Genomic DNA, 24809 nt, shown 5'->3' on the forward strand with positions numbered 1-24809 from the left:
TGAAGACTTCCTCATTTGCCTGCCCGCTTGTTAGCATTACCGTTGTGTCTGCTGTAATTATTTACAAGCGAGGAAAGAGGCACTCAGGGGATAGGCAGTTGCCCTAGGTCCCCAAGCTGCTAAGCGATGTGGCTCCAAAGCCTGCAGTCTTGGCACACACCACGTTGCATCCCCAATTTCTCCCGGCCCTGACCAGGACCGGAGTAGGATGCAGGAAGTCCAGGAGCCACTCTCAGGGAACAGCCTTCAAGTTCAACACGGCACGCCAGCTCTCTCCCCAGCAGAGGAAGGACCAGCAAGAGGACCAGGAGGGAGAGGGAGGTCAGTGTTTTATGGAAGGGGATGGGAGACGTGGATGCAGTGAGGCCAGCCTGGGTGAGGGGAGGGGCTGCTGCCCAGGGGGAGGCCTGGCCTCTGGCTCCCACCCAAGGGGTCGTAGAAACAGCTGGTGGCAGCAGCACAGGCCGAGGGAGGCGGCAGGGGCTGGCTGGGCTGGCTGAGCTACAGAGGGGCTTCCTGGAGTGTCCAGCCACAGGTACCTTGGAGCAGCCCTGGGCTGAGAAATCTGAAAACCCCTCCCTTCCTGGGCTGTGGGCCAGGTTGTTGGAACACTTTCAGTTTTGTTTCTCTGCCCTCAAGAACCGAAACTCCTCGAAACAGAAAGACTCCGCAGACCAGAACATGGAGGGAGACTTCCAGGTGTGCAGGAACTGGTAAGAAGTTGCTTTCCCGGTGGCCGACCTGAGGCTGGCTAGTGAGAGGGGCAGACAGGGTAAGGCTGTTTCTGAAGTTAAGAGAAAAGGGCCCTTGTACCCAGGAGGGCCAGGGTGGAAGATTTAAACTCAGGAAATGTAGGAAGATGATGAGAGATGGTCAGGGTTGGCTAACGTCCCTGAATGCCATCCCACCCCCACCCCAGATATTTCAGACTTTCTGGGACAGTTCTAAAGCCAAACAGCCAGGCTCACTGTCCCTGCTGGGCTACTCATACTTCTCAGAACTTGGGTCTTAACTTGGAGTTCTGATCATTTGCTCTTCACACCAGTCTTCGACAGAAAGGGGCCCACGGAGATTGTCCTGGACCACTCCCGCCCTCACCTTGAGAGGGCGCTGTGGAGCGAGGTGAGGGGATAGAGCAGGGGTCCCAGACGACACCTCTAACTCAGGGAGACCCGGCGCCTTGAAGTACCTCACTCTTGAAGCTCCCTACCTGTGGTGGGAACCAGGGGGATCCCTCCCAGAGAGCTTTCTCCAGGCAGACCCTCCTGGCTGAACCAGCTCAGGAAGAAGAGCTGAAGGGCCAGGCAGGGCAGAGGGGCAAGAATAGAGGAAGGGAGTGGGGAGCAGCCTTTGTGCCGCCTGCTGGGGCTGTGCAGAAGCCAAAACCTTGTTCAGACCAAGCAGAGTGAGGCTCTGGCTACTCCCCTCTGGCCACATCCCCTGTGCCCAGGACATGGGCGGGCAACTCTCATCATCCTTTAGGCCTTTAGAGCTATGGCCACTACATGTCCTCTCTCCCAAGCTGCCACAAGCAAGAGCTGGTTGAAATGAAACGAGAAGTATTAAGAAACACCCTGCCTGGGAACTGGGAGGGTCAGAAGCTTGTGTTTTTTGGGGTCTCCAAGAAGGGTCTCAACCTCTCTGTGGGTTGCACAGGTGAGCCTTAAGGCAGGGAAAGGTAGATGGCTTCTCGTTCTGGGAGACCTGGGAAACTCTCCCTATGGGGATTCTGAAAGTTGGCATTGCCCTTGCAAGGAGAGTGGGCATGCAGGGCTGGATTTCCAACTGGCTGTGGGCCAAGCAGGGGAATGCTTGAAAATAGACAAAATATTTGAAAGAATTTGATATTTGTTATTTCATTTTAAAAACAGCTTTACCAAGGTGTAATTGACATAAACTGCATTTATGGTACATTTTTTAATATATTTATTTTATTTATTTTTTTGGTTGCACCAGGTCTTAGTCGAGGCAGGTGGCCTCCTTAGTTGCGGCTCACTGGCTCCTTAGTTGTGGCATGTGAACTCTTAGTTGTGGCATGCATGTGGGATCTAGTTCCCTGACCAGGGGTTGAACCAGGGCCTTCTGCATTGAAAGTGCGGAGTCTTAACCACTGCGCCACCAGGGAAGTCCCTGTGGTACATTTTTAAAGTGTGCCATTTGACATGTTTGACATAGATATATACCCATGAAACCATCACCATGTCTACTAAAATTCAATAAACTATCAAGTTAGGAAGAACAAAAGGGAATTTTATTCAAGCCACACTGAGAATGATAACCCAGGAAGCAGATTCTCAGAAAGCTCTGAGAACTGTCCCACCAGTTAAAAGTCGAAGGCACAGTCATATACATTTTTGAGACAAAGGATCATACATCAAAATGACATACTGGGGCTTCCCTGCTGGCGCAGTGGTTGAGAGTCCGCCTGCCGATGCAGGGGACACGGGTTCGTGCCCCGGTCCGGGAAGATCCCACATGCCGCGGAGCAGCTGGGCCCGTGAGCCATGGCCGCTGAGCCTGTGCATCCGGAGCCTGTGCTCCGCAACGGAAGAGGCCACAGCAGTGAGAGGCCCGCGTACCGCAAAAAAAAAAAAAAAGACATACTGATATTTCACAAAAAGTTCACCAAGGATACTTAGTCCAAGTAAGCACGTACAAAGTGTACCAAGCAAACAGCGAGTCACTGTCACTAGGACCCCCTACAGAGCTGGGAAAGAACCCTATTCTTTGTTTGTTTTTTGTTTTTGCGGTATGTGGGCCTCTCACTGTTGGGGCCTCTCCCGTTGCGGAGCACAGGCTCCGGACGCGCAGGCTCAGCGGCCATGACTCACGGGCCCAGCCGCTCCGCGGCATGTGGGATCTTCCCGGACCGGGGCACGAACCCGTGTCCCCTGCATCGGCAGGCGGACTCTCAACCACTGCACCACCAGGGAAGCCCAAGAACCTTATTCTTTTTTTTTTTTTTTTTTTTTTTTTTGCGGTATGCCGGCCTCTCACTGTTGGGGCCTCTCCCGTTGTGGAGCACAGGCTCTGGACGCGCAGGCTCAGCGGCCATGACTCATGGGCCCAGCCGCTCCGCGGCATGTGGGATCTTCCCGGACCGGGGCACGAACCCGTGTCCCCTGCATCAGCAGGCGGACTCTCAACCACTGCGCCACCAGGGAAGCCCAAGAACCTTATTCTTTTATGAAGTTACATTGCTAGCTTCAGAAGAAAGAAAGAAAAAATTGATCTTTACAATCGAGCAGGCACTCCCATCTTTGAGAATCTCTGGTTAATGTGTAATACAGATGCACACCGTACATTAGGAAGGGAGGAGGCCCAAACAAACGCAGAGAGAATTTTATGTTTAATTTTTTCTTGTCCTGTCTTAAAATATAAATTATATTTCATCAATTACAATCAAGATGATGAACCTATCCATTCCCCCCAAAAGTTTCCTACGGCCCCTTGTAATCTCTGCCTCCCATTCCTCCTCACCCACCCCCTCTCACCCCAGGCAGTAGAAGAGTTTACAGAGCATCCTTACACTTACTTTATGATTTTGCATTGTTCTGATCTAGGACCAGCATGGGGAAGGGGGGCAGGTGGTATCGTCATCATGTTTTCAGTGCTGGAGGCCTTGGAAGATCTTAATCCAGCAGCCCTGGATACGAAATACGGCTCCACGCTTTATACCATGAAATAAGCCTGTTTTTCCTCCCTCTTGATCCTGCAGCAAAAGAAGTGTGGCCCCTGGCCACTTGGCCCTCCATGAGGCCCACTGTCTGCTGTTCCCGGTCCTCTGTCCGGAGTGCAAGGAACCCGTCCTGCAGCATAAGATGGAAGAGCACCGCAGCGGCGGGCACCAGCAGGTGGGGAGGCGGAAGCAGGGATTGGGGTGGGAGCACCAGGCGGCCAGCCGGGGCCCGGTCCTCACTGCAGCCCGTCTCAAGTGGGCACCCCGCACCCAGCACCCCCTGTGAAGTGGAAAGCGTAGTTAAATCTGCCCTTCTTGTACTGCACTGAGTCAACCCTGGTTTTCCCATCCCCTATCCTTTCCCTACAGGCGAATGGGTTCGGCCAAGGCAAGGGCATCCCTGTTTCAGGAAAGGTAAAATGTTCTTTCAAGGTGTGTCAAGAGGAGAGACAGGAAAGGAGAGCTCTAGAAGGCACTCATGGCCAAGGCTGGTCGAAGGTTAACCTTTCTCTCCTGCTGTTTCTGGAGATCCTCAAGCTCAGGCATCCATTTCAACTCAGCGGGTCCCACAGATGCTCCTTGAGCACAGGGCTGGTGCTGCAGGGAGACGAGGGAACCTGACTCCTGCCCCCAGGTGCTCACAGACCCACACCTGACACACAGAGTCAGGGCCGCTGAGCTGGGTGGAACTCCAGTGTCTCCCTCCGTGTTTAGGTGGGGTGCGCAATGTGTCAGCAGAGCCTGCCGAAGCACGTGCTGGAGATTCACGAGGTGAGAGTCAGCTGTGATTTCTTCTCCCAAGCCCAGGAGGAGGGGAAAGGTCCAGTAATAATGATTTCCCCCCACCCCCCACCCCCAGTTCTCTCTTCTCGCCCAAGGAGGCCTGGGGCACGCACAATGGGGAACTAGCTCATCACAGGGCCTCCTGCCCCCAGATGCCCGTCAGAAGGGCCTGCCATGGTCCACAAGCCCAAGAGAGCTCATGTTTGCCAAGGAGAGTCCCCCCACCCCCTGGCCTTTCCCACCTGCTTTCTCTTACTGGCTTCAATCCCCCAGGGAAATAAGCTCATATCCCCAACACAACTGCAGTCGCTGCAGGCCAGTGACCATGCCCATCCCGCCTGCCTCCCCGCAGGCCAAGGAATGCCAGGAGCGCCCCGTTGAGTGCCAGTTCTGTGAGCTGGCCGTGTGCCTCAACAAGGTGGACATCCACGAGCACCACTGCGGCAGGCGGACGGAGGTCTGCCCAGACTGCGGCCAGCGCATCATGCTCCGCATGCGGGCCCAGCACAGAGATGAGTGCTGGGGTGAGCAGACCCGGCTCCAGAAAGATGAGCAGGGGTGGCAAGGAATGTAAGCTCTCAGCAGGACAGGTGACATGTGTGATGACAGATGCACGTGTCTCAAATCCATCTGGCTATTCTGGACCACGTACTAGAGTGGCCTTCTTGTGTGTCTGCTGTGGTCTCTAAATGACTGGTCCAGGGAGACCAAGACGCCAGGAGCTGCGGGCCTGGGAGCTACACAGATGAGTGCAGAGGCAGTGGGGGTCCGACAAAATGGGAGGCTTCCTTGAACCCCTCAAGCACAATTCCAGCCTGGCAGAGACCCACCTGCATCCTTTTACAGATGAGAAACCTATGCATAGAATGAAACAGGGGCTTGCTAGAGGCAGAAACCAGACAGGACACCCAAGTTCCCTGACACCAAATCAGGAGCTTTTACCACCATCAGCAGCGGACAGAAGGGATCTAGTTGTAACTCCTGACCTTTGGGCCTATGTGTTGGCCGCCTGGTACCACTGTGTGTTCTCTTGACCTGGTTACCTCTTCATGAGGTGTGTTTACGGAGGACAGCAATGTGACAGATCTTGTGTCACCGGTTGTTTTAGTAACACGTGGAGAGAGCCTAAAATCCTTTGGATGGTAAGTCTCTCCTGGTAAACAATTTTACTAAAATCGGCAAATGAAAAACTGGAGTGCTTGAGATTCGTGTACATTTCCAGCATGGCTGGGCTTCAACACAGCCAACAAACAACTCTTTAGCACAACTTCATCAACACAACACAACTTCAACAAGACAACACAACACAGCTTCAGCACAGTCAACAAAGATGTGTGCAATAACTCCTCGTTTGATCACAGAGCTCAGAGACTGGTGAAATGAAAGAGCAGTCAGACTGGACGGGGCTGGCATCTGTGGTAACGGCTCCTTCTGTCTCCTTAGAAACCAGTCCCGCTCCAGGAAAATGTCTCTTCATCAGGGCTGTGTGCTGCCCCGAGTGCACTTTTGCAGCTTAAAGGAAATGATGTGGGTGATTCCTGCTGTGGGTGGCCTGTGTGGCCAAGGACCCTGGCAGCACAGGACACTCACGGCAGGCCGGGGACAGTTCATCATCAGGACTGCAGGCCATGTACGCAGCTGTGGGACAGTCGGGCTAGCCATTGTCAAGGGCAATAATTTGTGCTGTTGTTTCCGTGCTTTTTCAGGGAAGAGAATTTCAGCTCCTGAAAGCAACATCTGCTCTCATTATTGCAACCAAATGATCCCAGGAAATAAGTATTTCCACCATGTGGTGAGTAGAAATTAGTTATTTTCTAATGGTGCCAATAGCTAGTCCATATTCCAAAAAGTGTAATATGAAAGGTAGGTTCTGGGTCCAATTTTACACAGCATGGATAACAGAGGTTCCCATATTCAGTTTTGCTTTGTTCATAAAGGGATGTTGTGAATTGGTTTAGGCTAATTTAGCACACATAATTGGCCTCCCATCGTGCCAGCCCTTCAAGGAGCCTCCCTGACCAGTCCAGCTATCATTGATCACCTCCAAACATCTTCAGCCTTCAGGGCCTGGACATGGCAATTTGGTCCTTAATAGGACCTGCCTTATTATTTTCTGTCCCATGCGGGAGTCTTCTCAATTAGACTGTTAGCTCCCTCGAAAAAGTTAACAACTTTCTCCATCTTCCCACGGTGAAACTAATATCAAGGCTAGGTACCAAAAGGGGGACTCTGTAAAGATGTCACGATGTGATTGATTGATCGATTGCTTTTGCCTGGGAACATTCACAGACTCCTCCCTCCATCACTCTGAGCACGTTTTAGTGCATTAGCCCGTGCCAAGCTGCTCCCTTCTTTTGCAGGATGAAGCATTTTCTTTCTGGGGAAACTTCCTAAGGCTTCTCTCCAAAGAACTCATTTCCTTCTGCTTGCATGGAGCGCTGTTTGTCCTTTCTTTACCCTTCAATTCAGAGAAATATGAATATCAAAACTAAAGAGACCCTAGGGATGATCTAGACCTTTTTGTTTATTGTGGGACAATACATATAAAATTTACCATTAGTGACATTTAGTGCATTTTAATAGGAATACTTGACTTAATAAAGTCTAAATTAATCATATTCCCTACGCTCCTTACAAACAATATATGGATTTGAGAACATGTTGACTCCAATTCTCTATTCCCACCTTATATGTAAATGCTATGGAATTTAGTTTCACCTTGTTTTCATACTGTCCCTCTTTAGTGATTATTACTGCTGTCATTTTATGCAATTCATGCCTGCTTGGATATACTCGCACATTTACCTTTCTCTTTGCTCATGTTCTTTCTTAAATCCCAAGCTTTCCGTCTGGGTAGGATTTCTCTCTTCCTGAAATACACATCTAGGTAGTTCCCTCAGCAAGAAGCTGTGAGGAGTAAACACAGTACTTTTTTCCTGCATTATTATTATTATTTTTGTGTGTGTGTGGTACGTGGGCCTCTCACTGTTGTGGCCTCTCCCGTTGCGGAGCACAGCCTCCGGACGCGCAGGCTCAGCGACCATGGCTCACGGGCCCAGCCGCTCCGCGGCATGCGGGATCTTCCCGGACCGGGGCACGAACCCGTATCCCCTGCATCAGCAGGCAGACTCTCAACCATTGTGCCACCAGGGAAGCCCTTTCCTGCATTATTGAATGGTAGTTTAACTGGGTATCCAATTCTACGTTAACCGTTATTTTCTCTTAGCGTTTTGAAGTTCATTCCACCGTCTTCCCACCTCTATGATTGCTGTTGATAAGTCTGCTCTCAGTGTAACTGCCATTCCTTTGTGGATAACCCTTTTTCTTTGGTTGATTTCAAGATCCTCTTTGCCTTTGATCTTCCTGGTTTCACTGCAATGCACCCAAGAGAAGATTTATTTTTATTCATCCTGCTTAAAACAATATGCTCAAGAGTGTTTATATTTTTCTTTCTTCTTCAGAATTTCTCCTGCCCAAATCTAAAGATTTAGTTCTGCCTTAATCAGTTCTGAAAAGTCTCAGCTATAATCTCTTGGAATCCCCAATATTCCCTAACCCCTCCGTGTTCTCCCAACTCTTTCTGTGGAACATATTAGATGTACATCAGGCCTTCTCGTTCTATCCTCATGTCCCTTAACCTTTCACATTTTCTATTTCTCTCTCCTATATTCTGAATAATTTCCTCAAATCCTGTTTTCAAGTTCATTCTTTCTTGGCCAAATCTAACCTGCTATTTTTAAGCCTATCCATTGAGGTTCAGTGTCTGTATTGTTCATTTCAAGAAGTTCTGTTTACCTCTCTTTCAAATTCACCTACTCTTTTTTTCATAGGGTCATATTCTTTTCTCTTGTTTGAATCATTTTTAATTAATTTATTTTACAGTCTCTCTCCTATAGTTCTGTTATCTGAACTCCTTGGAGACTAATCCTGCTAATGGTTGTGTCTGTGACTCTTACCCAAGGTAGAGTGTTTCCTTGTGTGTAAATTTGAATAGTGAGCTTCTATTTGGTGAGACTCTATCTGTGAGAATCCTGTATGACCTAGTTTGGGATTATGTAACCTCCAGAGGGATTTTGTGATTGCTTCTGCCATACATCCCAAATTTTACATTAACTCTTCTGCTTGGGTATTCCCAGAGCATGAGGATTGTGTAAATCTGAACCCCAAATACAAGAATGGCATGAGCGTCGGATTTTGAGTTTTCAGGAGTGTCGGTTTTGCTTCTGCACCCTCAATTTCTAGTCCAAGGTAGACAAGCTCTCTTGCCACTTTCCTTTTCCAATTAGCCAATTCTTTTCTCTTAGCCACCACAGGTTAGCCTTCAAGGTTCCCAGCTTTACGTAGGGAAAGGGGAATCTTACTTCCAATTCCACATCTTGTGTGGATGGGACTCTTCTCTTATCCAAGCTCTTAGATACGAGATTGACCCCACATCTCCTCCTAAAGTGTCAGCTCATGTGCTTAACAGGTCAGGTCTTCATTCCTAGAACATGGAGCTTGCTTGCTTTCTTGCAAAGTCAGCTCAGTGAATGTTTGTCATATTTTATCCAGCATTTCAGAGTGGGAAAATTTCAGGTTATCTTGCCTGTTGTATTGTCCACCATTAAAGCTGAGGTCATTTTAAAATTTGAAGTATGACTCATAATTGCAGGACAGATGCCGTCCAATCTCAGATTCTGTGACACATTCTCCAGTTGGGAAACCAGATATTCCTCCTTCATCCCTTTCAAATCAGGCTGCTGAAGATGAAACTTCCACAGCAGAGAAAGGCGTCCGTCCAAAGACGAAAAATACAAGAAGATTTCCCCTTCTTTCTGAAAAGTCAACACGGCAAGCACCAAGAGGCACAAACAAAACCACGGATCTGCCTTTGAAGTCTGATGGCAAGCTCAGGGCCTCCTCTCCTGTAGAAGACGAGACAGCCTATGACATTCTGAGGAGGTGTTCTCAGTGTGGCATCCTACTTCCCCTGCCAACCCTAACCCAACATCAGGTACCCAGCCTCCATTCTCTCCTTATCCAGCTGGGAGCCATCTGGACAGTGTTTAAAGAAATCCAAGACCTGCAGGATATTCTCAGACATCTTTATCTCCCCTTTCTCTGTGTGTCCAAATCCATTCTCATAGCACCTATCACCTGGTTATATATGTGCATCATCTCCCACCTCTGAAGGCAGAGCCAGATCTTTCATCTCTGTATCTCCAGTTCCCAGCCCAGGGAATAACCACAGCAAATGCCTCAAAACTGTGGAGCAAACAAATGAACAGAGCATACCCAATCTAGTTCTCTAGCTCATAGTGTAGATAAGGCAATCCAGGCCCAGAGATCAGAGCCTTGGTCAAGATACTAAAGTCAGCTGGTATCTTGCCTCCAACAGATCAGGATTTGCAGCCTTAATAGGTTGATTTTTTACATCCTAGATTATTTTCCAATAATAATAAGAATTAGTATTAGAGGTAGTTAACCATTATGCACCAGTTACAATGCAAAGCTCTTTACAAATGGCTAATCATTATAAAAAACATGCAGGTATTTTATCCCTATCTTACAGATAAGAAAACTAGACAGAAAGGTTGAGTAGCTTCCCCAGGATTATACAACTAGAGAGTGGCAGAATCCAGCCTAAAATACAGGTGTATATAGTTCCAAAGCTTATGCTCTTAAGCCCCAAATAGGATGTGTCACTCAAAAAAAGAAAAAAAAAAAGCTTTCATTATTTGATGTTTTTCAAAATACAAAAGTACTAGATACTACTAAATACTAGATTTTGTTGACATGATACCATACAAACAAATATAAAGATAAAGCTCATCCTCCCCCACACCCACCCCACTTCCCCAGTCCCATGCCCTGAGATACTAGTTTCAGTATCCTGGTGGGTGCCCTTCCAAAGCTTTACCTCTGTTCACACAAACATGAACAAGCCTCTATGGGGTTTGAATTGTTTTTTCTTTTCCCCTATATATCATCTTCCTATATTCATTACTCTGCCATTTGCCTTTTTCACTGAATATATGATGCACACTCCTTACAAAAAAGTAGACCTAGATCTTGTTTTTTCTAACTACTTCTCTATATGCACACAGCACATAATTTTACAAAGCTGAGTGAATTTCATACTTGCTGGGGGTGTTATTAGTGCCATATTTCCTTGCCTCCCACAATTTGAAATTTCCTTCCATACTTCCCTCCATCCTTACATAATAGGGTTGCCGAATTTAGCAAATAAAAATTCATTACTTGGGACAAAAATAACTACAAAATAATTTCATGAGACATACTTATACAAAAAAAATTCTTTGTTTCTCTGAAATTAAAATTTAACTGGAGGGCTTCCCTGGTGGCGCAGTGGTTGAGAGTCCGCCTGCCGATGCAGGGGACACGGGTTCGTGCCCTGGTCTGGGAGGATCCCACATGCCGCGGAGCGGCTGGGCCCGTGAGCCATGGCCGCTGAGCCTGCGCGTCCGGAGCCTGTGCTCCGCAATGGGAGAGGCCACAGCAGTGAGAGGCCCGCATACCACAAAAAAAAAAAAAAAAAAAATTTAACTGGACATCTTGTATTTTATCTGGCAACTCTGTTATATAACCACACACACACATACACATTTGGAGTCCAATTATACACATTCCTTTGCATCTTAATGTTACGATTCATCAACACCCAAGGACATCCCTCCAAGTCAAATGACGTTACCCTCCCCCTTTTTTAATGGCATAAGAGTCCATGGTGTGGGTATCCTCTAATCTGTTTGCCCACCCCCCTCATGATGATAGGCCTCTATTAAACATTGTCCCAAGCCTCCCATAGACGCCTCATGGCTCACTGGGCTCCCTACATTTTCTATGCCATCTGTAGCTCAGGGTTCCTGCTCCGGGAACTGGGGATAGGATTACCCAGAGATATCCTAGGAACTAACGCTCCACTTTAAACACATTGAACTTTTTTAATATCCATTTCTTTAGGAGAAATGCTGGTGGTTAGCTTCATCAAAAGGAAAACAAGTGAGAAGTTCCAGCTAGCTTTGGAAAAGAAAAGGTACAACAGATTTAGAAGATTTTGTTTTTACACTGGTTTTTCTGCTTGCTTTCTGTGCTAGTCTTTACTTGTGAAAAGAGATGGGTTTTATTCACTGGGTTTCTTTCTTGTAGAAGAAAAGGTTTGGATTCTAACTGCTTTCCTCCTTTTGAGCCGAGATGTTGGTTTCCCCAGGAGCTACCAGAAGAAAAAAGGGCTCTGGCTCTTCTGCCTGAGAATTCTGATGAAGCATCTAGGCTGCACACAGCCTGGACACCTTAGGGAACCCAGCTTTGTCCCCGGAGAATAAAAAAGCCCTCCCTGAAAACTTGTCCTCCACTTTTCTGTAGATTTTTCACTGTTTTTCCAGGGCCACAGATGGCAGCGGCTAGCACGGCAAGGAAAGGGGAGTGGCAGCAAAGAAGAAAGGGAGAAAGAAGAGAAAAATGAGGCTGGGTGGCAGGGGAGAGCCAGGCAAAGCACAAAGAGGTGCTAGTGAGGGCTGTTGGCAGGGAGACCAGCTGGGAGACACCTAGAGATGCAGCCCACCTCCTGGCAGCCCACCTCCCCACACCCTACCTTTCTGCCTGGCCCGTGGGGAGACCCCAGACCCCACCAGGGAAGGAAGGGCCCAGGACACCCCACCCTCCCGAAACTGGAAAAGTGGGGCATTTCTCAAGCTTTGTCAAGTTGGCGAAGTCACGTTTGCTTAAGACTTTCCTTGGGTCGGCAGCGACAGTGGTTTCCCAAAGAGAGGCCCCGCACGCTGGGTCCCCGGGACTGGACAGGACCCCGAGGATGGGTCAGGACAGGAAAGGTGGCGACTGCGCGGGCCTGCGCCCCAAGTCCGGGGGGCAGGACCTCTTTCTCGCATGAGGAGGGACGGGCAGGGGTCGCGGGGCCCAGTCTCCCGCCTCTGGCTCCCCGGCCAGGGTGCCTTCCCGGGCCACCTGCGCGGGGACCCGTCTTGCCCCGCACGCGCACGATCGGTTCAGCTGGCAGCCCCAGGTTTGGGCCCCGCGGCCGCGGGCATGAACAGAGCCCGGCAAGTGGCGGCGCGTCACAAAGGCGGCCGGCCACTCGGCCTCCAGCCTCTGAGGGGCCGGGCGCGGAGCCGGCGATAGCGCCGGTGGCGTCGGAGCCGAGGCGTCGCGGGCGCAGCAGGCCGAGCAGCGCGCGGCGGATCTCGGCGAGCAGCGGGTAAGGCGGCGCGAGTGGGCGCCGGCCGGGGACGCCCCGAGGCCAGCGCGGAGGTGCGGGGCTGCCCTCCTCACCTGCCGACCCCGCGAGGCTCCTGGGCCACCTCCCCTCCCCGGGTGATCGGACACCCAGGTTTCCTCCCAGGCTTGGCAGCTGTGTGACGTGGTAAACCCCGCCTAGGTTCCAGCGTCCTTAGGCTGGCTTGGAATCCCGCTCCCCACCTAGCACGCCGTCTCACCGGGACACTTTCCTAACCTCCCATTTGTAAGTACCTTCCCTACAGGGATGTTTTGGAAGCACCTTGCCACCCACTTTCTGATAGCAGCAAACACTTGTATAACATTTACTGTGTGCCAGGCAGTGTTCTGGTGCTTTCTGTATATCAGCCCGTTTAATCCCCACAACGCTAGGAGAAAGGTAGTATTATTACCCATATTTACAGATGTGGAGACTGAGGCATAAATAAATTAATTAACTTGCCTAAGGTCCCATACCGCAGTTGACAGAACCAGGATCCAACCCACTAAGCTACAAGAGGGGAGGTTCCAGGCAGTGACATGACTTTTGGACCACTTGCAATACCTTTCCCAGCCCACCAAAGATGTCCTTCCAACCCCCCCGCCCCCCATGGCTTAAAGTGTCTGATAATTCTTCAGACCCTGTGACCTTGCTGGGTCAAAGGGCTTCGATTAGCTTTCGAACTGGTTTAGCTTTTCTCTTTTCTTTTCTTTTCTTTTCTCTTCTCTTTTCTTTTCTTTTCTTTTCCCTTGGCCGCTCTGGGAGGCTTGTGGGATCTTAGTTCCCTGAACAGGGATCTAACTGGTGCCCCCTGCAGTGGAAGTGAGGAGTCCTAACCACTGGACCGCCAGGGAATTCCCTGGTTTAGCTTTTCTTGAGCATCTCTTAGGTGCCTTGCTCCTTACTAAGTGCCGTGGAGTCCCCTAGCCCCGGGCAGTTTATATGTGATTGAAGACACAACCTTATTTCTTCATTCGTTAAATGTCTAAGAACTTCCTCAAAAGAAGAATGAGGCTGTCCCCTAGTCTCAAGGAGTGTGTGCGTTTCTGGGAGAGAAAGGCTTAGATTATACTAAGATTATCCTAAGGATGGACACTGAGAGAGAGAGGGGAAAGAGAAGGGGAGCCGGCTGACCCCCCTGGAGCCCTGTGTCCTGGCTGGGGGCAGGCTGCTACCAGTTCCCGTGTGGAAGTCTGTCTGGGTGGGAGATGGGAGGACCGGCTGGAGGCAGGGGCCAAACTGTTCTGTAGGTGATCATGGGGTAGGGAGGACAAAGGCACGGGGAAGACCCCAAAATAGGTGCCCCACGGGAGCTTGCTTGAGGATGCTTATTGCCACTGTGCTGCTGGGGAGAGCTGGAAGAGGCCTGGGGGTCCACCACAGGGAGAGTGGGTAAGAGAGAGAAGGGGATACCCACCACCGGGACTATTCAGATGACAGATGCCGTGTGAGACGTACGCAGGGCAACATGAATGATGCTTACAGACACTGAACACACATTTGGCAAGCACGCACACAAACAAAAAGCAGCACATCAAACACACTGGAATAGTTGCCTGTGGTGGGGAACAATGGAGTGGGACATAGAATTAAAAGGGAATAAATGAATAAATAGAATCAAAGAGAGGTCTTGCACAGACAAGTGTCTGTCCTGAACTGAAAATTATGATTAGCTTGTCCCTCTGAAGCCAAGGCCTGAAAAGTGGAGGTAGGAAAATAGTATAAGAGAAAGAGTAAGAAAGCCCAGGTCTAGCCTGAGTCCTGTTACTAACTTGCTGTGTGACCACAGACAAGCCCCTTCACCTCTCTGTGCCTAGTTTCCATCTGTTAAAAAAAAAATAAATCAATTCTCAGATCTCTTCCAGCTCTGAGTTTTTGTGAACCACAATGAATGGCCTTGGGTTACCTGGTAAAGAAGCCAATAAAAGCTTTATGGAGTGGTAGGGCTTGAACTTTAAAAATGGGGGGTTGGGGAGGGGTAAAGAAAAAGAGGGTAGTTCTCAGGCAGGGGAAACATTGAAAGCAAAGCCATGAAGATTACAGCAGATGGCTATGAACCATCTGACCGAGGGCTCAGTGTATCTGGTGGGGCCTTAGCCCAGTTCTTCCCTGGGACTCCCTAGCCTGGCTGGGGAATACCACCTGCAATCCAACAGCCAAGTCAGAGACCTTTCAGTCCTCCCAGTTCAGGTGTTCACCAGTTACCAAATCATGTCTGCCAAAGAACTCACTACCCACCCCGATTCCCACTATAACGCCACCCTAGTCCCAGGCCTCAAGCCTGGCCTCTACTATGGACCATCCTTCCTCCATTCCCCCAGAGTATTCTTTCTTTACCTCAAGACTGACCACGTCACTTCTGGGCGTGTGATCCTTCGACCTGCCCTGACCTCAGCTGAGGTTCTCCACGTTTGTTCTGCTGCTGCACCTTTTGAATATAAACACAGCCATCAGCAATGTCACTCAACACAGACACTGATTCTCATCCAGAGAAGATGTCAGAATTCCAAAGTCTTAGGGAGAGGGGACAGTGAGAATCCCTGGCTGTAGGACACAGCCTTTATCACATCATTCAGAGCATCTTGAATGATGCCCTTGAACCAGCACCTCCCACTGCTCCAGCTCCAGTTCCATCACTCCCTGACCCTCACAAGTTAAGCTCCAAGCAATTTTTAGTTCCGTGAATGTGAACACATCACTCATACTCACAGTTCCGTGGCTTTGCCCATCTTGTTCCCTCTGCCTGGACTATACCAGTTCCTCCACCACCAACCTGTCTGCCTTGCAAATCCTACTCACCCTGCAAAACCCAGCTCAGATGCCACCTCCTCTGAGCAGCCCTCTCTACTTCTTCTTACACATACAGAACTAATACCCCGGTTTGTGCCACCCTGCACCATGAATATGCCTGAGGATTTTCATGTCTCCCACAGTGCTGTCACTGAGTCCTGGTCTATGTCCCTGATAGACCCCTTATGGGCTGTGACTCCTTGCAGGTGTGCACAGTATGGTGGATTTATCATTGCACCCCCTGCACCAGCCCAGTACCTACACATGGGGCCATAGTGCAAGTTTGTTCCATTGGGTTTAATATGTGTTTGGCAGGCAATGGTTCTTCCTTTTTACTCCCCACAGAAAACAAGTGATTGCTTTTCTTTCCTCATTTTTGGAAGCTCTGCCTACCACACAGCTGCAGTGGACATCCCGGTTCCTTGATGGACGAAGAAGGCCAACTGATCCAGCCTCAACAGCGGAGCTACTGGGCCACCCTGCCCGATGTATGCCTACATCGTATTTTCTGGTGGCTGGGAGACAAGGACAGGTCCAGGGCAGCCCTTGTGTGCAGAAAGTGGAACCAGATGATGTATTCGGCTGACCTCTGGCGATACAGGACCATCACGTTTAGTGGGAGACCTTCCAGGGTACACGCGTACGAATATGAGTTGGCTCTTTGGTATGTTAAGAAATTTGGTCATTATCTGGAGCACCTGGAGATCAAACTCCTGAATCCTTACAATGTTGTCCAGACCAGGAAGTTCCAGGTCACCATGCAAGGCCTTTTCTCGTGTCTGGGCAAGAGAAACAACCGTCTGAAATCTCTGTCCATCCAGCACCTGGAACTGGACCGCCTGGTCTGGAGGAACAACATCAGGAGGATGTTCATGGAAAGCTTGAGCTTATTCTTGAAGAAAATGGGCAAGCACCTGGATTATCTCAACCTAAAAGGGGCTAGGCTCACCGTGGAGCAAGGCTGCTACATCCTCAACTCCCTGAGCTGCTTAAGGAAAGAGAGTGTGGTGTCAGAGCTCAACATCCAGGACTACTTCAGCCACCACCTCGCTGTCTACAGCAGCCCCCAGTTCAACAAGACCATGGCCACGTTCCGCAACCTGGAGTCCCTGACCCTCAACTACAACTGCATCTCCGATGAGCTGCTGGAGAACTTGTGTGAGAACAATGCCGACACCCTCTGGACCATGAACATCAAGTGCCACATTCATGACCCCCACAGGCAGGTCATCTGGGGCATGTCCTGGGCCAAGCTGGCCAGGTACGCCACCAACCTGAAAGTCAACTTCTTCTTTGAGCAAGTCACGAAGTATGAGCACTTGGCCCGGATCCTCCTGCAGGAGATCCCGATCAGGGGCATCGGTCTGCGAAACCACTCTTTCAGCGACCCCGACTGGTCCATGAGGCCCACTCTGATGGATCTCCTGCCCACCTACCAGCACACTCTGCAGGTAAGTGTGAGCTGAGGGCTGGGAGGCTTGTGAGGAGTGGCTGCCCCTCAGGTTCCTGCTACCTGCTCTTGGCTTGCACACACTCACTCAAGGTCAAATTGAGGTTCTGGGAAATGTCAGCAAACTAAGCCTCTCCCGGTCCCCAAGACCGCAGCAGAGGACAAAAGCTACGGCTCACTTCTTATACGTGGAACCAATTCCTGATTGGCTGTCAACCAAGGCAAGCTCCTATATCCCTGGCTCAGAGCTGTGAGGCCTGAGCATGCAGGTGCCTTTACAGGTGAGAAGCAGGTCAGCAGCTTCTTCTACTTCTCCCCCCAGTCACAGCAGCACACAGGACCCAGTGTGACTCCAAACCAGACAAAAAGCCAAATTTGACCCAAGTTACAGAAGAGCTCAGAGGTGTGGGCTGTTCTCTAGTCTGGCAGCTCCCCATCTACAAAATCGGGATCATTTTGTGCCCCCCGCAAAGACCTCTCAGAAGGCTGTGAGGATTGATACTCAAGCGTATAAGTACCACTACTAACAGTGAGGGATGACAAAGTGCTAAGAGCTCGTTTACGCTCACACAGCCCTGAAGTGGGCAGGCAGACATCATAACCATTCGGTGCTGCCCGTGGTCACCTGGCTAGTCCATCGCAGGGCCAGGACCACCACTTTGATCTCCAGACTCCAGATACATTGCCTTGAAACTCCAAGTTTCGTACATTTGGATGAGATCCCTTTCATTCCCAAATCCCTTCTTCCGACAACTGCTTGTCCAGTGCCCCTTATCTAAAGCACTTGAACCACCAGGGGCTACCAGGCCAAAGCCAGGTCATGAAAGTGTTATGAAATGATCCAGCCAGTCCCAGCATCTCTGTCCACACCCGTCTTCCCCTTTGGTGCTTTTCCAGAAACTAACTATTGAGTTCAACAACAGCCATGAGTCTCTGGACGAGGAGCTGCACCTCCTCATCTTATCCTGCAGGAAGTTGTTTTACTTCAAAATCAGTGCTTTCCTTCACGTTAACTTTGTGGAGCAGATCCTGAAGAGTCAGGAAGAAGGGCGGTGTGCCCTGCGCACACTCAAGGTAAGAGCCCCCCCGGGGTGGGTTCCACGGGCATCGGGCAAGGGCATCCAGGCCCCTGGGTGGGCAGGCATCCAGCCCCAGTGTTCCTGCTGTGGGATGAAGGTCAGGAGTGAGACAGGGCATGGGGGGTGGATGTCTCACAAGTCCGTCCATTGGAAATTAACAATTTCACGGAAGGGAATCTGGAGCTTTCATCCTTAGTTGGGTTTGGGCTTTTCCTGGTTCTGCCAACAATTGTACGTGTACATCATTCAGATTATCTTCGGGGTCTGGGTGATGTAGCCACTGTGTGTGTGTGTGTGTGTGTGTGTGTGTGTGTGTGTGCGCGCGCGCGCACACGCAGGGGTGTTTGTCTATCGGCACAGGTGAGAATTTATACAAACAGACATGAGATGCATGAAGTGGACAGGACACTGCGGGAAATTTACAGGAAGTACAGAAAGCTGATCGATTCAGAGATGAACTATTGTGTCATCGCTTACTCCATGATGTAATGAGCGCTCTCCAGAGGAAGAAAGCCAAGAGCACTTTGAACTTGACAATCCGAGCCTCACAGAATGACACTTGGGGCATCCCTTACCCCCACCCCTTTTTCTCCTCTCTCTCCTCTTTGCTAGTTTCACACCAACATGACAACCCAGCAACGGCTGGGACTTTTGGTCATCTGAAGACCCCAGGTGACTTGAAAGTGCTATCTTTACCAACTATCTGGGTGTGATTTCTTTTTTTTTGTTGTTTGGTTTTGCTTCTTGACCCTCACTCAGCCACAGAGCTGAAAGCCCAAAGCCGCTTGGAGCAGTGTCTTACCCGGGGACCCTGACTCTTGCTAATCTCCCTCCGGAAAAGGTGTAAGTAGTCAGAGAGCACATAGAGCTGCATTTTCCACTGACTGTCAGTGTCAGTTCAGAAACACTTTCTATCCTGGCGGCCCTTCACATTCGAGCCTTCTGCCAGTGACGCTGGCCAGGCCCGATCTCAGATGAAAGAGATTCACCAACACATCCTGCAGTGAAGCAGGGAAATTCCCTCATTTAGAAGGAGCCTGCTCAGAGCCAGAACTCCCTCCCACAGGAGATCAGCCCCTAATTTATCAGTGTTGTGGACTCGGGTCTCCCGCATCTGCTTTTCTGGTGTCTCCTTTATTCCCCATCCAGGCAGCATGGCGCCCAGCCTGCTACAAACGTTCAGGTCTCATGTGGGGCTGGACCAGAAGTGGCCTTTACACTCATATTCACGAAGAATCTGTAATGTCCTGGAGAACTATTCCTAATGCGATGTTAAGTGAAACTGTGTTTAGTGTGATACCAATCATGTAAAAACACAAATACAGGGTTTTTTTTAAGCATAGAAGAGATATACCAAAAATCTTAATAGTTATCTCTGGGTGGTGGGATTATGGGTGACTTTTATTTCCCTTTTCATGCTTTCCCCTATCTCTCAAATTTTCTACAAAGACCATGTGTTATTTTTATAGTCACAGGGAAATCTGATGGGTTTTAAACGGGGAATAAGGGTAAATTCCTGAGCCCATGCCATTGACATAGATTGCTTTTGGTCTTTTGAGATTTTTCTGCATATAGTTGCTTATAGGGGGGGTTTCCAATAGATATAAATTAATATATCTCAGAACATTTTGACAAGTGTCTCATTTGCGATTTTATCTTTTGTATGTTGTGTCCATATTTATGCTTAGCCTTTCAGGTCTTTGTTCAAGTTCATATTTATCCAGTGCTTTTCAATTTTCACAGGATTTCCACATTCACTGTCATATCTGAATGTCCCTGCAATGCTGTTGGGTGCCTATGGTTCCTGTTTCACGAACATTCAGAAAAGATCAACACTGGCAAGTGGTGTGGAGTCCCTACCTTGTTACCAAACTCGGGTTCTGCTGCTTGTCACTCAAGAATCCAATACCGAGAGACAAGTGTTGGGTAAAAGGAAAGATAGCTTTAATGAGGAAGCCGGCAGTCCTGGGGAGAAGGTGGATTCATGTGTCAAAGAACCAACTCCCCACTGTTGATCAGGGGCAAGAGCTTTTAAAAGGGAGTTTTAGGGGTGCACAGGTGGGTGGGGGGCTACGTGCAGAACAGCACAGTCAGCTCCAACAGTCACCTTGAAATTGGTCATGCAGAGGTCTGATCAGCCTCATCTTGATTGTTTTAAGTACAGTTAATCTTCAGTTCCAGGGTCGCTTTGTTCCCATTTCCTTGAGGCCAGTTCTTGGAATTGTGCAAGATGGAGCAGCTCATGTCATGGCTACAGTCTGGTCATCATGTAGGTAACTTCTTCCACCTGGTGGAGGTTTCAGTATCTGTAAAACAGCTCAAAGGATATGGCTCAGAATATTATCTGTAGCCCTTGAGGAGGAACTAAAGGCCCTTGACTTTCCTTAATGGTTAAACTATGATTATTTTGTCTTCTTTGACTGTTTGCATTTCTTTCTGCATTTTCTTCTCTGATTAAATTTATTCTTTGGCTAAAGTTTTTCTACAGACAAGAGGTGGCAGAGGGTAAGGGGTATTTGTCCCAGGAAGGCCCCATAGGGTCCTGCTTGGTTATAATCTAAGGAGAGCTCCCAGGTCTTAGTTGCTGAAACCAGAAGGGCCCTTGGGAGCCATCTAGTGCCTGCGGACCAGAGGTGAGGCAGCTTGCTTTAGGGGAGAGGGAAGGCTCAGCTGGAGTGCAGACCACCTGGGAGACTGACTGATTGATTGGTGTAATGATTTATTCATGCTGTGGACCAGTTCTGGTTAGTTTCCTTTCGTCCCCAAACACAGGATCTAAGCATAGAGGACTCTTTTATGGAAAACATGTTAACAGAAGTAACATTTTTATGAACATGTTTTCCATAAAAGAGTGGATTCGTTTTCCAGTTTTGCAAATCTCTTGCACATCCCACTTAATAGCAGACAGCTGGGTTCTCATCCGGGTTTCTGTGGTCTGTCATGACGTCAGACGCCGTGCGGGGAGCCTCCGCAAAACTCCAGAGAGAATTAGAGTGAAAAAGGTACGTAACGTCTTGCTATTAGTGGATCTCTTGAAAAAGGGTCTCAAGGACCCTCAAAGATTCCCCTGACCACACAGAGAGCTACCGCACAGACCTTCCTGTTCCCCGAGGAATCGAAACAGCATCAAGCCAGGGAGAGTCCTAGTGGGAATGTGCAGAGCGCGCGAGGTTTCCAAACCCACGGATTTTTCACAGGTTTCCACTTTGTAATTTACCGCATTCAGAGGTGCAGTGGTAGGTGGCGACACAGACCTGTGGCCTCGCTGGGTGACAGCTTATCCACGCCTGTCCTCCAGTGCAGGGCAAGAGGCCGGAGGGCTGCTCCCACACGCCTCCCCCCTGCTGAGGGTCCGCAGAGAGCACGCGGTTCTTTGCAGAAACGCGCAGAAGAAACTGGCACGTCCTGTCTTGTATTTATGAGCGGGAAACACATTCTGACTTCCCGGTGCCTCCTCTCAGCTGTTGGTGGAGCTGATGAAGCCCCGGCCACCAAGTGACTGGGGTCAGCTCCTCAGAATTTACGAAGATAGGAGGAAAGTAGGGCTGTGATCAGACTAAGGTGTAAACTGTTACCCCAGGCAAACTGACAATGAAAGTGCAGTTTTTCGTTTTTAAAAAGACTCTCAGGGGCGGACCTCTGACTCTCTGGGCTGGAAGGGTTCTGAGACTTGGGTTCTTGGTCCACTCAGGCCACTAATTTGTGTGACCCTGAATAAGTTCTTTATCCTGCTCAGGTCTTAGTTTCTGCTGTTTGTCAAATGGGAAAAGCTGAACAGTGTATCACTAAGGTCCCTGAAAGACTAATAATGCTGGGATGGGGTGTGTGACACTGAACCTGGTGTGAATGGCCACATTCCTCAGCCTGGACTTCCAAGTCAGGCTGCCTGGGTTTGAGTCCTGAGCTGCCCCTCACTTGCTGTGTGCCCTTTGGCAAGTATTTCCTGCCCCCCACCCAGTGTTAACAGCTCTGTTTGTGCATGGAGAAATAATAGCGCCTCCCACCCGGGTCTGCTGTGAGGGATCAATGATTTAATATATGTAATACCACACATAAGCCTATCCCTTGGACGTTCAACAAATGTTGGCTTTTATCTTGTTTAATAAATAAGGAAACAGACTCAGAAAAGGAAGGTCACTTGCCCAAAGTCATACAGCCAGTTCGTGGCAGAACCAATACTATGGTTTTCTGATTCAGAACCCAGAACTCCTTCTCCCAACCCTAAGGATAAAACGGGAAGAATCCAGTTCCCCTCCCCGTCCGTACTCAGCCCGTGCCAGACAGATAATTAAAGTGATCACTGGTTGAGTATTTACTATGTGATAGGTATTAATTCACAGTTTCGTTTAATCCTCACTACAGCTCTTGAAGGTAGAGACTGTTATATCCCTCTTTTAGAGAGAGAAGAAAACTGAGGCTTAGCAAGATGAACCTGCCCAAGGTCACACACTTAGGAAGCTTTGGAAGTGAGCCTCAAACCCAACCCAACTCCAAAGCCATTCTCTTACTTAGCACATATCGCCTCCCACAGCAAAAAGATTTGGAGTCAGTCATACTGTAATTCCATTTAGCACAAGAGCGTGTGGAGGAGAGGCTCAAGGAAAACTTCTGTTTTACTGTGTTTAGCTTAGAAATGCTGCTGGGTCCAACAGCTCTCTTAAGAACCAAGTATTTGAGTAAAACAGAACAATATGAATTCATCGTTATGATGTTTTTAGGATGATGTCATTGTTTCAGAAAAAAACGTCACCAGCGGTAACTTGATAGAAACAATCTTTTATTAACACAAAATAGTCCACTTCTTTGATGGATACTTTCCCCTTTATACAAGTGACCCAAGCAGCTATTCCAGAGGGGGGACCTACAGAAAATTTGATTTGCAGTTGGAGGCCACAGAATTGTATTAGTTCACTGGATGAATATCACACACGGAGAGAAATTTGCCTGCCTTCCCTGGGTGGTGTTTAGAAAATTAATCTGATTCCTATTCCTCTACATTTGCAAAAGTACAGATTTTAAAAAACACTGTCTAGACACAGCCACACAGAAAATCTCAAATGCTCAGGTGGTGTGTAAGCCCCTTGAGAGCATACATTTTTGCTTTGTTCATTGTGTATCGCGCATGCGTAGAACTGTGCCAGGCACAGCAGAGGCACTCACCATTGAATGATTTAAAATTAGGTCTTGTCGAGGTGTGAGACCACCTTTGTTTACAGTAAATAATTGCTTTTTAAAATATTTATTTATTTGGTTGCACCGGGTCTTAGTTGTGGCAGGCAAGCTCCTTAGTTGTGGCTTGCCAGCTCCTTAGTTATGGTATGCAAACTCTTAGTTGTGGCATGCATGTGGGATCTAGTTCCCTGACCAGGGATCGAACCCCGGCCCCCTGCATTGGGAGCATGGAGTCCCCTGCACCACCAGGGAAGTCCCTAAATAATTGTTTCAAAGTAAAATTTTTACAGATTTTAAAAATATTTCTTAAGAGTTAATGTGCATAATAGGAAACTGAAAAACACAAGAAGCAAAAAAAGTCACCCATAATCACAGTTTACAGTTTGACATGTCCTTCTAGGTCCCATGTATGTATCTACACAACTAAACATCCATTTTTATGTAATTAAGATTGTATAGGTATGTATCATGCTTTTTCACACATCATGAATATTCACTGTTTCAGAGTCCCAAAGCTATTCAATATATGAGTATTTTGATAACCAAGAATACACTATACCAACTCAATCAGGAAGAAAAAAATGTAATCCTGCCTCTCTTGGCGACAAACATTTCATAAGAGACAAAATTGGCAACAGGCCTCTAGCTAAAGATATTGTCAAAGTTATGATTAAAATACTGCATTCCCTTAATGTTCAATTAAAAATGAGATATAGGGACTTCCCTGGTGGTCCAGTAGTTAAGACTCCATGCTTCTCCTGCCCGGGGCACAGGTTCAATCCCTAGTTGGGGAGCTAAGATCTCCGTGTACCACGTGGCTTGGCGACCCTCCCCCCCCAAAAAATGATAAAGCAACAGAGTACACAAAGTATAATGCTTCTAAGAGAATTCATTATCCAATGTATACTATTAAAATATTAGCAAGGAGATATGTTTCCATTGAATTACTCAGCAATGTATTTCTATAGTACAGCCGAAAGAGATGCACACACATCAGTGGTCAGCCTCAAAATGTAAATATGAACACATCCACACACATCCCTCCCTCTCGAGCCAGCGCACAGCCACAGTGCGTACTGTTCAGAAAGGAGGTTTGGCCAATCCCTCCCCCCCCCAACATAACAATATTTCATATGAATTTTAACAAAAAGATACTTTCAAAATGTCTTTTTACTACCTCTACTTTTTAACATATATCAGGCGCTTCAGAACATCCACTAGATATTTCAGAAAAGTACTTAGCATTGTCAACTATTTATACAGCAGTGAGGAATAAAATGCACACACACAACAATGGTTATGACATGGAAATGTCTCCCAAGTGTGACCCGTCTGGCACAGAAGCTTCTTTCCTTTCTCCTCAAGGTCTGCCACTCCATGTCCTCTAACCCACGTATGTGTGGGACATACGTGGACCTGGATCACCCCGATGTCACCTCTAGAGGTGATTTAACTATTCCATTTCAAAATGTCATTTCCAGAAGACATTTCTTTCCTATGACTTTTTAAAAACACAAACGGGCATTTACAAGTTGTGCGATTTTCTAACTCTGTTATCCGTGGGCAACCTCTTTACGTCCAGAAGGCCTAGATGGGGCAGGTTTTCTTTTGAAAAGCGGTGCG

At 48.5% G+C, this 24809-nt stretch overlaps 2 protein-coding genes across 2 annotated transcripts; both read left to right on the forward strand.

Moving 5' to 3' along the window:
• Positions 1-681: 681 nt before the first annotated feature.
• XAF1 (XIAP associated factor 1) lies at positions 682-11789 on the forward strand (the record flags this gene model as incomplete). Its single annotated transcript, XM_079725859.1, has 8 exons — positions 682-713; positions 3719-3854; positions 4394-4450; positions 4815-5010; positions 6169-6254; positions 9114-9455; positions 11426-11498; positions 11612-11789. The coding sequence occupies 7 exons, from the start codon at positions 682-684 to the stop codon at positions 11480-11482; spliced, it is 906 nt and encodes a 301-aa protein (XP_079581985.1). The 3' UTR covers positions 11483-11498; positions 11612-11789.
• A 4045-nt stretch (positions 11790-15834) lies between these two features.
• FBXO39 (F-box protein 39) lies at positions 15835-18503 on the forward strand (the record flags this gene model as incomplete). Its single annotated transcript, XM_079726039.1, has 3 exons — positions 15835-16936; positions 17833-18009; positions 18375-18503. Exons 1-3 carry the CDS (start codon positions 15911-15913, stop codon positions 18501-18503), a joined length of 1332 nt encoding a protein of 443 aa, XP_079582165.1. The 5' UTR covers positions 15835-15910.
• Positions 18504-24809: the final 6306 nt, after the last annotated feature.

Source organism: Hyperoodon ampullatus, assembly GCF_949752795.1.
Source record: "Hyperoodon ampullatus genome assembly, chromosome: 19".
NCBI lineage: Eukaryota > Metazoa > Chordata > Mammalia > Artiodactyla > Ziphiidae > Hyperoodon > Hyperoodon ampullatus.